Source organism: Meriones unguiculatus, chromosome 17 (assembly GCF_030254825.1).
Source record: "Meriones unguiculatus strain TT.TT164.6M chromosome 17, Bangor_MerUng_6.1, whole genome shotgun sequence".
Classification (NCBI taxonomy): domain Eukaryota; kingdom Metazoa; phylum Chordata; class Mammalia; order Rodentia; family Muridae; genus Meriones; species Meriones unguiculatus.
The window spans coordinates 22,993,855-23,009,492 of NC_083364.1; the positions used below are offsets into that span (position 1 = coordinate 22,993,855).

Here is a 15,638-nt window from a genome sequence, read left to right on the forward strand (position 1 = left end):
AGAAAGGTAGAAGGTTCCCACGGAACCTCAGGATAGTTCACTGGGAGGCAGGGATTCTAAGAAGGAAGAGTACAGTATCTCATTAAAGGAATAATTACTCCGCCTATCTTCTTAGTGTAACTAAAGGTGAACCCACCTTTCTAGGGCTGGTCCCTAGGCCAAGTAATTGACTGTTTGGACTGGATTAATTCTTTTATGGTTTAGACAGCTTAGGATGTCAAGTCTCCACTAGGCTAGAGAGTTCATTCTCTTAGCCAGCATGAACTCGTTTTCCCTTCATAAAACTTGAGTGCTGCTGAGACAGGTCAGGACCCCAGTACCACTTGATTCTTCTCTGAATTGTTTACAGGAGGGTTATGCCAGAGACAGTCTTTCCCTTAAGGGTCACCTCTGTGCAGACAGGCCGCCATTACCAAGGAATGGCGACCCTGCATCCTCCGAGGGTTCACCCCTGAATTCTGTGGCCTGGCTTTGCCCTACCTATAGCCATGGTGGCTGACAGTGGGGAGAGCACTGCCAGTTTCTTGTCCTAGAGCTCAGGGAGGACTCTGAAGAGTGGTGCTGGTGTTTGCACCAACTCCTATGTCTTGGCTCCAAGGGCTAAAGCTGCTGATTCCTCTGCTCCCATCATGAATGCCTCACCTAGAATTTCTTGGATACAAGGGGCCTTCAGCATCCCCAACCTGACCAGACTCCTACCTGCCTCCAGGAGGGGAAGCCTGAGCTCCTTGAGCTGGCCAGGATCTCTGCATCCTCTTGCCTACTCCCACCTTCCATCCCTCTAGAACCAGGTGGCCACAGTACTACCATAGCCATGACATCCCGACAGCCCAGCCATAGGTCGCCTTCTGCACTCACCCTCATGTTTCTCGATTGCACCGATTGGACAATCACTTATGCACTACACACAGGTTAGGGCAGGCCAGGGCATGACAGGGAGGACAGTTTCCCTGCCTGAGTCCTCAGTATTGATTCTTTGATGGAGACATGAGTGGGAAATGTCACCAACATTTTTCTAAGCTGCTTTCTTTCAGAAGTTGTGGACAGTTCTGTGGAACCTCTCTCTTCCCGGGTGGAGGAGCCCCTGCACGTTGTGTGTGAGCTGACTGAGGGGATTTGCAGGTCCTTGCTTAGCATCCTCATGTCCACAGCGTCAGCAGATAGCTTGAATGCCAGTGGGGAAGCGGGCTGGGGAGGGCAATATGGGCCTGTGTCAGAGCCACTTGTTGTGCTTGCTGATTCAGAGGCCCTGCTGAGTTGGGAATGGTCTCTAGGCTGGTCTCCCTAGGGCTTGGGTACACTTACCACAAAAGGATGGCTATCCCCTCCCCCTGACCTCAAGCCCATGCTACCTCATACTTCCACTAGGATTCATTACCCCACTAGGGGCTTAGTTAGCAAAGCTATTGTGGGTCAGACTGAGGTCACTTGGTGAGGGCCTCTGGGCAGAGCGCCCAGCATGCCAGGGCATTGCCAAGTGCCTGATCAGCAGTGGTCAGGGTGGGCATGACCCTCAGGCTGGGATAGCTGGGAGGGGGTCTATTTCTGGGCCACCTCTGGGTTGAGGCCTGCTGTAGGGTGATCATGTGATGACTTCCTAGACTGTGATGTTGGAGTAGATGTACAGCTATTGCACTATGGAAGGTATACACAGGGTACTGTCACCATGTGTGGGACCTACACCGTCCTCAGGGTTCCATCTCCCTAACCTTAGAACGAGCCAGTCCACAGTGAGAGACCCTCCTGACTAGGCCTCACCTTGGGTTGTGGGCATAGCAAAGCTGTTCCTGGCCCCATTTTTTTTTTTTTCCTAGAGCAAGCAGGGACATTGAGATTCTTTATGGCAGGGGCAACTGGTGCCAGAGAAACGAAAGAGATCTGGAGCAAGACCAGATGACATCGCCAGGCCCCATACCAGACTTGGTTCTGAACTCTCCTTCCAGCCCGGAAGCTGAATCTCCCCTACCCGCCTGTCTGCCCAGGACTTCCAGTATCCCAGTTCCCATGGGGCCTTTAGCCTAGTACTGTCCGAATGGGCCAGTTCAGGTGTTTCCTGTCCCACAAGAGTCCCATGTTGCAAAAGTTTCTACCACCTAGCAAAGTGTCTCCTTTTGTTACAAGGAGATAGAGTAAGACTCTTAAGCTCTGATGACAGCTGCTGCTTGTGCTGCGGTCTCTCTGATAACCCTTAACTAGCTTCCCCTGACCAGGGGTTGTTCTGTGGGTAGGCTGATCCTAGTACCTAACCACTAGGCTTTCCCATCTCATCAGCTTTGTATCCTGGGAGGCTGGATTGGGGGCCACCTTTGTCCCTCAGAGGCTCTGTGACTACAGCAGGGGGGCGCACCTCAAAGGGGCTTTGTGTCACTACAAAGACGCTCTGTCCCTCTAGAGAAGCCTGAGTGTTGCCATGGTAATGCAGGGGCCTGGCAGAAGGGGTCCCACCATCTGAGGTGGGGGAGGACATTTCAGGCCAACAGCACAGTATGCGGGGCTGGCAGCCAGCACAGTGACTGCTGCACCTGCCAGCTGAGGTGCCCAGCTGAGGCCCTTATCCTGCAGGGCACTGTCCTTGACAGGACCCCTATGGGGCCATAAGTATTGGTAGGAATAAGAATGGGTCTCCCAAACCTGCCAGGAACCACAGTCCCCGCTTTAAGGTACTTTGATCCTTGTGCCCACCCTACAATGCAGCAGTCAAGTTTGGCTCTGTGCCTGGGACCTCAGCACCATGCTTTCTGTCTCAGGATTTGAAGCCATTGGCATGCTGCAGTCAGAGGAGGAGTAGAAGCCATAGGCTGGCCACCTCCGCTGTCTGAGTGACCTGTGTGGGCTTTGTAAGGGCGGAGTGTACTGGGCATCTTTGAGTGGAGATAGGAAATGTCCTGGAGGGACTTCTGCCTCCCATGGTAGGCCCATTGTAGCCTAGTAGAGCCTCCAACCAAATGGGGAATGGCTCCATTCCCATAAGGGTGCATTAGACATCTGTGAGAGGACACAGGTTGGGGGAGCTCCCTTTTCTTAGCCTTTGGCCCTCATGGTCATCACCAGCCAGCTCCTGTAGTTCTGGGGAACAGGTCCTTGTTGCCTTAAGAGACACTTGACTGTTGGCTGCAGCTAATGTCTACATCAGACACAGATGGGGCAGCAGGGACTGCCCTGAGTTAGGGACAGCTTATCTTCCCCTAGGTCCTTATGGAGAGATGAGTCTCATGGAACACAGAGGCTTAAAGGGAACCAAATGGTTGACAGGTGTCTGCCCCCAGGGAAATCTTGAGCCCAGGATCTAGCAGTAGCTTCCTGTGGCCCAGGCCTCCTACAGAAGAGGATAGGCCTCCTACAGAAGGAATATGATCTTCCCACTGACTGGCCGTCCTCAGAGTCACCCAGTCATCAGACTTCAGGCCCCAGAAACCTTGAGTCACCTGGCTCCTTGGCCACAGCAGCTTCCTGTCCTTGATCAGAGCCCAAGGCTCTCAGGTCAGCCATGATGTTACCCCGGTCTCCCTGGATCTCTCTGGCTCTCTGCTCTGGGGCTGACCAGTTTTCCTTGACCTTGGCTGCCCTTGACCCAAGGTGCCCCATAACTGTGAGGCAAGAACCCACTAAGCATTCCCCTACAGATGAGATCCATTCCCTGAGACAGCGCTGTTGGGGCACCATGGGTACGCTCTAGGAGACAGAAGTCCCTGAAGAATGTGTCTCCCCACCCCCACCCCAAGTCTTTGCCAGAATGGTCTAACTCTTTTGTGGGAAATCTAATTTCCAGGCTGTATCTGATTCCAGGCTGCCTGAAAACCAGCTGCTTCCCTAGGCAGCAGACACATCCCTCGCCCTCGTCTCTCCCTTCCCCTCCCCCTCTCCCTTCCCCTCCCCCTCCCCCAGCAGACTTGGAGTCTCCAGTGCCTGGTTGAAAAGATGGCTGTCTCTCCCCCTTTCTTAGAATTGTTTGTACCCGTAACTCTGCTTCTTAGATGTGCAAAACTGGAACCTGGAGCCCTAGTACCAGGACACCCCAGCTACAACTGTGACCCCAGGACTCAGGTCCTTCTAGTTTTTTGTGGCTACATGTATACCCCGTCATTCCCATGCTTCTTTCTTGAGGTCTCCAGCCATTCACCTGTGTATGCCATTTTATCCACTTTCAGCTGTTTTTAAAATTACTTATTTAATTTTATTTTATGTGCATTAGTGTGAAGGTGTCAGATCCCTTGGAATTGGCAGGAGAGATTAGTTGTGAGCTGCCATGTGGGTGCTGGGAATTGAACCTGGGGCCCCTGGAAGAGCAGACAGCGCTCTTAACCACTGAGCCATCTCTCCAGCCCCCTGTTTATTTTGTTGTGTATTTTTTTTTTAAACCTATTTGTATAAAAACACCTTATGAGTGTGGTGGTGCACACCTTTAATCCCAGCACTCAGCAGGTGGAGATCTCAGCAGGCCAGCCTGGTCAGTAGAGAGAGTTCCAGGGCAGCCAGAAATAAAGAGAAATCCTATCTTGAAAAAACAAAAAATATAAAAGAGTATCTTAATGAATATTGACATTACATTACTGTTGAATGTTTCATAGTACTTTAATTCCGAAAGGACAGTTTTCTTTTGAAGTTCTGCATGTCTATCCTTCTCTTCCCCCGCCCTTCCCCCACCCCCTCATCTTTTTGAAATGGGTGTCTCACTGTGTTGCCAAACCTGGTGTTGAGCTCCTAAGCCAGCAGTTCTCAACCTGTGACCTCTTTGGGGGTTGAGTGATGCTTTCCCAGGGGTCCCATAGCAGATACTCTGTATATCTGTATATCTGTATATCAGATACTTACACTATAATTCATAACAGTAGCAAAATTACAGTTAGGAAGTAGCAGCAGAAATACCTTTGTGGCTGGGGTCACTACAATATAAGGAAGAATATTAACGGTTTGCAACACTAGGAGGGCTGAGAACCACTGTCCTAGGCTTAAAAGATTCCCTACCTCAGTTTCTTGGGTAGCTGGGATAATAGGCATATGCCACTCCATGCGACTTCCTTCCACTGTCTTTTGGAAATTATTAAGGCACAAAGTGGAGAGGAGAGAGGAGAGGGGAGTGCTGGCAGGCCCCAAACCCTACCCCGCCTCTATTGTGCTGAAGGCATTGTATAGCTGTGAAGCCATTGCTGTCATTACACCTGAAATGCTTGCTGCGTGTGTTGCTCGGCGTGTCACTTTTTTTTTTTTTTTTTTTTAAGGACCACACTGTATAGTATTTTTGTTGTTGTTTTAATGTACAGGAATGTTTCATTCTCACAAAACTCTGCTGGTGCATCTTTATGCTTCTACGGAGAGGCTGAGAACAATCGTTTCCTAGCCCAGCAGCCCCTACCCTGCACCCCTGCCAGAGACTTTGTGGTCCCGGCCTTAGTACAGACATGCTTTGTGAACCTCCTGCTCCAGACCTCCTCTGATTTGTCCCCAGTCTGGGCACAGTGCCTGTTTTTTGTTTTGTTTTGTTTTTGAGCCATTCCCAAAGTTCTGGGTTCCACCTGACCTCAGTGAGGGTTTCAAGATAAAGATGGAGTTCTCCCAAGGTTTGGTCATCCATATATAGGGAACATGTTTCCTGTGCTGCCAGAAGGGAGACCAGGGCTGCTCCAGGATGTCCTCCCCGGCAGAGGGGATAGGCTTTGGCACTCCTGGGCCTGCATTCAGTTCCTGCCAGGCTACTTGCTGGTGGTGCCGTGTCCTTTTCCTGCCTGGGATGGGCAGAGTGTAGAGTGTGGATTGAGAGGAGGTTCAACTGTTCCCAGTGTCTTTCTGGGCTCTGATAGGTGGCTAGCAGGGTCTTAGGCCTGGAGCCAGGCCCCCTCCTGCCCCTTACTGACCCTTAAGAAATTCCTTTAATTCCTCGACCCTAGTTGACCTCAGCCCTGTAATTTGCTTTTCCGGGCCAGGCCTTTGGCTGTGCTCCTTCACAAGAGGAATGTCTGGGTCAGCAACAAGACAGCAAATGCTGCTTTAAGTTTCAGGGGAAAGAATCAGCCTCCACCCCCGTCCCTTCTGGCAGTGCCTGTTGCTCTCACGATAGAGTGAGTTGGGGTTCCATTTGCTGCAGGGGACACACCACCAGGCATGTCTTTCTGTGGTTGTGAGACTTGTGTTCTTATGCCCATCATTTATACTCCCATCTTTTCATCTGTCTCTTTGAGACCGTATCTCACTGTGTGGTTCTGGCCGGCCTTGAACTTTGTACTTAGACCGACTTAGTCTTGAACTAACAGGTCTGCCTGTTAATGCTGGAACCATGTTCCATCCAGCTCTTCATTTTCATTCATTTTTCTCTCAGCTGTCTGGCCCCCAGCCATCCTTCTGTCTGCCTTGTCTCCCGCTTGTGCCCTGTTTGTGCTCAGCTGCCTGGATCGGCTTACTTCTGCCCAAGGTTTCCTGCTCTGTGCCTCCCCCTGCCTGTGTGGGTTATGAGAGCACAGGTATAGGGACTCTAAACCTGATGCTGGTCACTACTGCTGCTGTGTCCATGACTCTGTGACTAGGCTGTCACTCTTATTTTTTTCTTTTCCTTCATTTTTAAATCTCTCTCTCTGTGTGTGTGTGTGTGTGTGTGTGTGTGTGTGTGTTGTGTAAGTGCAGGCACCCATGTGCCGCCGTTCACATGTGGAGGTCAGAGGACAATTTTGGATGTCAGTCCTTAATTCCATCTTGTTGGAAACAAGAGTTCTCCTGTATATACCGGGAGAGCCAGCCTTGTAGCCTCCATAGATGCTCCTGGCTCTGCCTCCAACCTCCAGGTAGGGGCATGCTGGGATTACAGACACTCCGGGCAACATGGCTGGTTTTCACATGGATTCTTGGGACCAGAATTTAGGTCATCTGTTATGTGCAGCCAGCACTTCACCCACTGAGCTACCTTCCGTGTTTGTCTATTTGTTTTGAGACAGGGTTTCCCTGTGCAGTGCTGACTGTCTTTGAACTGTGTGGACCAGGCTGGCCTCAGACTTGTGATACTACTCCTGCCTCTGCCTCTTAAGTACCGAGGTTGCACGCGTGCACCATCATGCCCTGAAATCACTGTTCTTTCATAGTTGAGTTTTTCAAGTTTAATCTCAGTCCTGGCTTTTCCAACCCTCTCTCCCAGGTTCCTGGCTTTCTCTGGTCTAGTTCTGGTACTTGGTCACACTGAGGGTCCCCTTCATTATTCTGTTTATTGTGTTTTGCACATTTAACAGGAAACAGCTGGTTGCTGTTTGGAGCAGTGGTGCTAGGTCTTCCTAGGTGGACAGAGGCCATTAGGAAAGGCCACCAGCCGAAGTCCGAAGTATCACACTCCCCCGACTGTCCATGAGGTAATACCTGGGACCCAGCAGATACATATTTGGCGCCCACCCCTACCCTAGATCTATAGCTCTATGTCCCAAGCCCTAGCTGGGAGAAGCATGTTTGAAGTCTCTATAGCCAATCGTTTAAAAAACCATGCATTTTGCTTTTAGTACATCATATATGTACTATTTCTAGTTCTGCTTTTTATTTTTTTCTTTCAAGTCATGGTCTCACTTTGTGTAGTTCTGGTTGTTCTAGAACTCACTCGGTATGTAGGCCATGCTGGCCTTGAACTCCTAAAGATCTGCCCGCCTCTGCCTCCCAAGTGCTAGGATTAAAAGTGTGTGTGACTATGCCCAGTTTTATAGTTGTTTTTTAAATTTAAAAATAGCATTTTGAGATTCTGTCTTTAAAAAGCTTCTCTGAGCTGGGCATTTTGGCACACACCTTTAATCTCAGCACTCAGAAGGCAGAAGCAGGAAGATCTCTGGGAGTTTGAGGTCAGCTTGGTCTACCAGGCTAGCTAGAGGTATAAAGTGAGACTATCAAAAATCCAAAAACAAGCAAAAGAACCCCTGTTCTTTGGGGTTCTGGGCCTGTGTCACCCATGTCTCATGTGTGGGCCTCCTTTGGCCAGCCTGGATGTGTAACCATAGTCTTTGGGGTCAGTACCCCATCCAAGAGCAGACAGGCTGGGAAGATGGTGGGGACTCAGTACCCATCTCTCCACTCTCTTATGGGAGTTGCCAAGACTCGACCTCCCCACAATCTAGCTAGTGTTTGGGGATGTTCCTGGGAAACTTGATCATTTTGCTCTGAGTTAGCTGAAACGGGCAATGGAGAGGCTAGTGTGAGGTTTGGCCACTTTGTCATCTTAGCCTCAGAGTTCTGGGCCCTGAGTCAGCCCCATCTAGAGCCAGTGGATACCTTTCAGAGTGAATCTTTTTGGCTCTCAAGCTGTGGCATGCTTATGGTGCCTTGGGTCTAGGAAACTATCTCTAGGCTACAGCCCAGGCTTAGTTATGCCAGATGGGGGTTGGAGGGCACAGGAATGCAGTCAGGGGTAAGGCAGGATTCTCCATCTTTACACAAGAGGGAAGGAAGCTGACTCTTGTCCACAAGATCCACAGCTGTCTGTCACCCTGCCTTGTGGTTCTAAAGTTGATCTTAGGTGGGCAGATGCTTCAGGTAGTTCAAGTGGTCAGGCCCCCTTACCCATCCCAGCCCTCCTTGGGCTAAGCTTCTGCTCGAGGGTGGGGCCCTCTTCAAGGCTCAACCCATAGGCTCACCAAGCTTCCTGTCAACACCTAGGCTGCTGTGTGGTGTGGGCTGAGAACTCTGCTGTGACTATATGCCCTTTGTTTCTGTGTTGCTGTGGTGTTCAGAGTCCAATTTGTAACTCAGTTCCTATCTCTTTCCCTGGTAGTGGCTACTACCTTTCCCAGCAGAAGTTTGGCTAATTTTACAGGCTATGGTTGACTGAGGACAGTTCCTCTGCCCACACCAGTGCTTCTGCGGGGTCACATTGGCCGTTTTATCTGTGTGACAGGTGCAAAGGAAATGAACAGCTGTGGAGGCCAACACTCCCTCCTTGCCTCCACAGGGCCTCATATTCCCCAGCTATCTTGCTGAGGGGACTGTACTTTTTACCTCTGAGGTACAAGTGTTACTGGTGGGCTGCCGCAGAACTGGCCTTCTGTGGGTATCACCCAGTACATGCATGACATTGCCAAGCAGGGGGCCTTCCTCCTATAAGCTCAGACACTGTATTGGTGCAGGAGTGAGTGTTCCAGCAGTCTGTTTCAGCCAGCTGGTGTGGAACCAGCTTGGGAGGAGGTCCCAAGCAGCACCAGGCTTCAGGCCACACACTGAGAATGACAATGGTTGGACCCCTCCTGCTGCCAAGAACCTGGATCTGGGCTCTGCATACTTGGCCTATTTTTTTTTTCTTGTCCATGAAAAACAAACACACTTGTCAGCCAGAGAATGAGTGGCAAGGAAAAATGCTGGTTTATCACCACAAACACCAGGCCCCCTCCCTCCCTCTAATTCCCCCGGGCCCTGGAGCCCTGGAGCCCTGGAGCCCTGTGGCTCAAGGAATAGTACTCAGCTGATGTGTGGGCAAACTTGAGCCTCTAAAGGCTGGGCCTCAGAGGCTTGGGAACTCACTCTGGAGCAGGCCCCTCATACACGGGCCAGGTTTAAGCAAGCAGAGTCTAAACTTGGCATAGCTCTGCCAGGACCTCACCCAGGTTTTATTCAGCCATCAGAAGCAGAGAAAACCTGCCCTGGATGGAGTGGCTGTGAGTGGAGGCTGGACTCCTAGTCCACAGTCAATATTTCTAGGAGTTCCAAGGTAGTGCACCACCAGCCTTGGTGCCCTGTGCTTGTAGTGGGATACCCCATCATGCCCTGCCTGCTGGCTGTTCTGACTTAGCCGATGTACTGGCCATGTGGCTGCTGATGGGCCCTCAACTTCTGTAGGTCCCTGTGAAACAGGACTCAGGTGGTCCCGTGAGATTAGAACCAGGTGGCAGAATCAGGGGCAGCCGGAAGCCTGGAAGATAGAGAGTACTTATCACATCTGCTCTCCTTACCCTTCCCACTGGGCTCTGAGAAAGTCCCTGGCTCAGCTGGGCTTGGCAGGAAACTGAAGAACCTGGGTCAGAGGCCCAGCCTCACAGGGAGGGAGTTGCCGCTTCCGGCCAGCTTCAGATTAATGGCTTTTAATTTAGAATTTAATCAATGCAGCTTGCCTCCAGAGAGCTGGATGCTCTGGCCTGGGAGGGCGCCCTGCGATGTGAGTAGGGTGGCAGGGGCCCAGGATGGCCTCATCAGATTGATGCTCTGTCTGCCCCACCCTGAGCTTGTTCTGCTTTGCCTGCAGGCGGCTGGCACCCTGGTCATGGAGGACTGCAACGTGCACTCGGCTGCCAGCATCCTGGCCTCTGTGAAGGAGCAGGAGGCCCGCTTCGAGCGGCTGACACGAGCTCTAGAGCAAGAACGGCGTCACGTTGCCCTGCAGCTGGAGCGTGCCCAGCAGCCTGGTGTGAGCAGTGGTGGCATGGTGGGCAGTGGGCAGCCTCTGCCAATGGCCTGGCAACAGCTGGTTCTGCAGGTAATAGTTGGGGGAGACAACCAAGTGGGGAAAGAGTTGAGGTCTTGGTGGATCACAGCTAGCATGCAGTGACTTGTAGGTCTGCTGGGGCCTGTGGAGAGGAAAGGGTAAGGGGCCAGAAGCCCCATTTGTCTATGCCAGGCACCGTGTGAAGAAGAAGAGAGCAGGACATGCCCGACCCTCATAATCTTGCCCTCTATTGAGTGAACCCTCGGGGCCCAGGTAGCTGGATTGGGTCTGTTTTGGGCGGTTCTTTAAAAGTTTTGCCTAATGAAGCAGGATCCCGCCATGTACCCACACCTCAGTGACCTAGAAGCAAGTATCAGCCTCTCCACTGGCTATTACCCTCAGACTGTATGCAGGCCCTAGGTAGGAGCTCTGTTCCACAGCCAGGACCTGAGAGTGCTAACGTGGGAATGCACAGCCAGGCATCAGAGTTTCTTGGCCCTTTCCTGCACACCCGTGACCCAGGGAGGTCCCAGAAGGAGGAAATGCAAAGGTCTCAAGTCTGCTGTGACTATCAAGGCTTCCATTGTGATGGCGGCTCACCCAGCTACCAAGTGGAAGAGGAGGCCGCGGCTCAGTACCCAGAGCAGGTGCTTGTCCTGCTTGTCCTCTGAGCTGCCCAGGGAATGACTGGGTCCTCAGTTTCCCATGCGCAACTCCTGCACTCTTAAACTTGGCAGCAGCCCCCAGCATCTGCAATTCCAGCCCTTCTCTGGTTCTCCTGGACCTTCGTCTGAGGGAACTATGCCTAGCATGCACTTGGTAAAGACTGGAGGAACCCTGGCCCATTTTAGCCAGGGAGGGAGGGAGGCGCTGGGCATGTGAGACTTATAGACAAGCGGCCTGTGTGAGGCTCAGGACAAGTTGGGACTGGTCCCTGAGTTGCCCTTGTCTGATGGTTCATAGATAAGGGTGTCTACACCCATTCACTTCTACACACCTAAAATGCAGAGCAGTCAGAGCCAAAGATCTCCAGATTTCCAGAAATCCCCAAGCCCAGTAGGGACCCTTTTTTTTTTTCTCCTCTCCTCTTCTTCACCTTCCTTCTCCTTGGCCCCTATTTCTATACCCCCTTGAGACAAAGTCTTACTAGCCTCAAACTCATAAGAGGTCTCTCTGGTTCTGCTTCATAACTATTGGGATTAAAGGTGTGCCTCACCACATCTAGTTGGAGAGGCCCTTTTTCAGCTACATGGTGCTGAGCGGTTTTGGAAAGGCAGAACAGGGAATTAGGACTGAGGGGAGTGGGCCTGGAGGAGTAGGCCACATCCATGAGGAGTTTGCTGAGTCCAACTTCAGACCCTAGGTCTTCCCTATAAGCCCTGAGGATTGTAACACTGATTACGTGGGTGTCTAGCACACAGGGGGCCCTAGCAGGTAAAACCAAACGCAAGCAGATAGTGAGTTCTGTATTACTAACCTTCCCTAAGGGAGAAAAACAGCTCGGCTACTGCACACACTGGGTCAGTGACAGCCACTGACCCCGAGACTGTTCCTCAGGCTCCCAGGCACCCAGTACAGCCCTTCCAAGGATAGAGCAGGCTCTGTTCTCCATCTGGTTGACAAGCAGTATGGGAGGACAAGAGGGCACCCTCAGGGTCAGTGCCCTGGAAGGAAGATGTTCCCACAGTCTGGAGCTGCTGACCTCAGGCCATGTCTTCCTTCCCACCATCCCATCCCACTCTTGGCCTTCTTGGCTCTAGCCAGGTCTGATGGGCTTATGGGGACATGAGGAGGCTTTGGCTGGCCAGGCCTCAAGGTTGACTCTTTGTGTATTAATCTCAACAAGAGGTGACCCCAGGAACTACCTCTGAGGCACAGGCTGAGCACTGGTGGTTGAGGTCTTGGGGTAGTGGCAAGGCAGATAGCCGGAGCCTGCAGCCTGGGAGTCAGGGCCAAGGGTTTCTGCAGCCTTGTTCCCTGGGACTGGTCCACGGCTCTGGCTGCCTCTCCTTCATCTTCTAACAGGATGAAGACACTCAGCAGGAATAGAGCTGACTGACCGTCATCTTGGAGCATGGGGAGCATACCACTGTGACAGGGTCAGCTGGGTTATTGGACTTGCCTCAGGCTTAGCCAATGGTTGTGCACTAGCAGTTGGAAAATGTACAGAAAACAGAAACAGCTTCAACTTAAGATCCGGGCTTCATTCCCTCAAAAAAGTGTGTTCTATTATTGGCCAGGGTGGTTATGAAGGGAGGATGAAGAAGGTCAGAAGTCAGAGCATTCTGGTGTGACTAGGGAAACTGAGGCCAGTGGGCACCTAGCATTCTTGAGCATGCTAACAGTGCAGCCTCTGCTTGGTAGCATATCATGGAGGCAAGGTTTGACTTTTCAGATTGGGGTGGGGAGAAACAGACAGGAGGCAGGGTGCCAAGCTTGGGCCCCTTCCTTGGGGTACCACCACTGAGCTTCCCTAGTGCAGGCCTCAGCTCTACAGTTTCAAACCCCATTTTCTTACATGTGATGAAGGAGTCAACTAGCATGTGTCTCCCCTTCCTGTACTTGTTTTCCTCCAGCAGTCAAACTCCCCAGGTGTGGCTGCTGGAAGGCTTAGGGTGGAGTAAGATAAGTCTGCTGGCTCAGGTCACCACAGCCCATCTGTCATTTCCCAATAGACTCAATGCATAGAGGACAGGGTTTAAAGCCAGGTCTGTTTTCAGGGCTTCTGACAAGAGCCCCAATCCAGAGACTTTCTTGCCCAGGACAACTCCAGACTTGGCCTTTTGACCCACTGTTTGATACACCTTAAGGGCCTTTAAGGTAAGAGGACTTGTGTCATGACATAAGCTGTGTGTCCTGTGGGGCTCCGCACTAAAGTTCCCACTAAGCTCTGTGGTGACCTTTACTTGGAGGCCATGTAGAATGAGTACGGGAGACCTTGCAGCTTGACCATACCAGAACTATGACTTAAGAGGGAAGTGATTCACAGTTAGGATAAGTAGCTTGTGCCACGATGGTACCCTTGGCCCCCGGTCTACTCTGTGGGATCTCAGTTTACGCAACTATAGGGGTAGGTAGGCGTATACACATTCACTGGAGGGTAGATTGAGACTTCGGGAGAAAGACTTTGTCAGAGTCTCTTGGTGTGTAGGTAGGGTTGGGGTGCCGACCCCTAGGACATGATGTTTAGGCAAGACTTGGGGTTGGCAACCCGGCAGGCCTAGCTGCAGAGTCCCGCCCTGGCCTGTGGGGGCGGAGCCTCGCCCGCCCCGCCTGGGTGCGCCCCGCCCGATTGGCTGCTGGTCTTGGCCGCTGCCAGGTCCGCCTTCACGGGAGGGAGGGAGTCAGTAGAGCTGGAGCGGCTGGGGCGCCCGCGGAGCGGAGCGCGGTCCGGCTGCCGCCCCCGCTGGCTTACAGCCTCCCAGCCTCTGTCCAATGCCGGCCGAACTCAGACAGGTTGGAAAGAACTCGGTCCTCGCGAGCTGGGGGGCGGGGGCGGTGCCCTGAGGCCCTGGCCTACTCAGGAAGACCCGCTTTTGTTTCTGAGAGCCGCCGGTCCTAGGTAGCTATTGTCTGCTCTCCAGCCGGCTGCGCTGACCCCGGGGCGGGAGCGGTGGCGGGAGTGAGCCTGCTGCCCCGCGCGGGGTGGGTGTGTGCGAGCACCTTGCGCAGCGGTACCTCAGGGACTGGAGCCCCACGTTGGGGTGCAAGCCGGGCGAACCCTGCACTAGAATTGAGCGTGACCCAGGAAGGATGCACCTCTCCGGCCGTGGGACAGGTGTCGGGGTGGGGGTGGAAGGGGGCGGCGGGGTACAGGGCCTTCCCAGTGGTCCCTCTTCCAGCAGAGCGAGGCCCGATTGCCGGAGGAAACTGGCCTAGGCCTCTTGCTCTCTGGGGGCTCTCCCGGCTCCCCTCCATTCCCCTTCCGCTCGATTCCGACTGCACTCTGGGGACCGGTGGAGCAGCTTCTGTAGATTTAATGGAAACCCTCTCTGCCGCGGCATTGCACGTGAGGGGAGGGTAAGGGAGGAGCAGAGCCCGGTACTGCCCACATGTGGTGGCGGGAGGGGTCTGCCGGCAGCCTGGCTGTTTGAGGGCTGGTATTGGTGAGGGGCAGGTGTGTTCAGAGGGAGTGGGGCTCGTTAATAGACAGGGAAAGTGAGGCTGCGAGCAGCAGGGACTTCCTAAAAGACGCCTGGTGGTAGGAGGGAGGTCTGGCACACACCTAAGGTGGTCCACAGCTTCTGGACGCTGACTGCCCATTCAGTCGTCAGTCTGTGGTTAGTGTGACTAGGGACCAGGCTTAAGAGAAGCTGGGAATGGTGACGCTTGGTCCTCTTCCCCAGTTTGTTCAGCCCACCACATGTCCCTTGGCCTTTTAGCCACTGTCTGGGGCCACACCCTGGCAGGCTTACTGCTCCTGTGGGTTGTGGAAGGGTTATGCAGAGAATGGGCATAAAGGGGGTAGTGTTTTGTGGGGACTAAGGGCCTGCCTGGGAGAGAGATGTCAACCTAACTTGTCCTACACTCTGCCTAGGAGGGCCATGCTTGGAGTTCAGAACTGCATCCAGCAGTAGCCACCTTGTGCCCTCTTGGAACCTGGCCGCCAGAGGTGTAGGCTCTGGGTATGCATCTCACCTCACTTTGTAGTTGATGTATGCCAGCAGGAACTGCACAGGGCAGTGCACAAAGACCTGTGGTTTGTTTTGCACGATATGGGCTGTAGATGCTCGTCCATGAGGTGCACAAGCTGTTGTATTCTGACACATTTTGGTTTTCTCTCTGTGGTCTTGGCATTGGACATATAGGGTGAGATGGGTTCTGTGTCCTTCCCTTCTCTGCATGAGGAAGCTGAGCCCCTACGGGGCTCATGAACATCACTATGCCTGTGGGCCCCCTCTTGGGAGCAGGGTGACTGGGTAGGTCCGAGCAAATCCCAGGCCTGTGCAGCAACTCCTCTCCTGTCCGGACCTAGTAGCTTCGAAGTTTGGAGGGTGGATATGGTCCCTTTGGAGGAGAAAGGATGAGGCTGGAGCCAAGAAGGGAGTGACAATATATAGTTGGCACACAGGGTTTGTGTGCACAGGACTGTGACATATTCAGAAATGTGCCTGTGTCTGATACAGAGTGGAACAGCCCAGAACCAGCGGTCAGGCTGTAGGCTAGAAGTGTGGGGAATGGACAGGCTGGTGGGTAGGTTGTAATGCACGGAGACACCCCACCAGCTCTCACTGTTGCATTGATTGCTGGTTGTCAGACTGAGTCCCAG

At 52.8% G+C, this 15,638-nt stretch overlaps 1 protein-coding gene across 9 annotated transcripts in view; it reads left to right on the forward strand.

Moving 5' to 3' along the window:
* Arvcf (ARVCF delta catenin family member) overlaps positions 1-15,638 on the forward strand; it is a 54,373-nt gene that overhangs the window by 25,585 nt on the left and 13,150 nt on the right. For 3 of the 9 annotated variants that reach the window (XM_021645186.2, XM_021645184.2, XM_021645185.2), the window contains exon 3: positions 10,190-10,420. In XM_021645186.2, the coding sequence (XP_021500861.1) occupies positions 10,208-10,420 (213 nt within the window). In that variant the 5' untranslated portion in view covers positions 10,190-10,207. Of the gene's footprint in view, positions 1-10,189; positions 10,421-13,564; positions 13,932-14,906; positions 14,995-15,638 lie in introns of those variants that run through there. The other 6 variants (XM_021645187.2, XM_021645188.2, XM_060370030.1 and 3 more) reach the window with 4 other exon arrangements.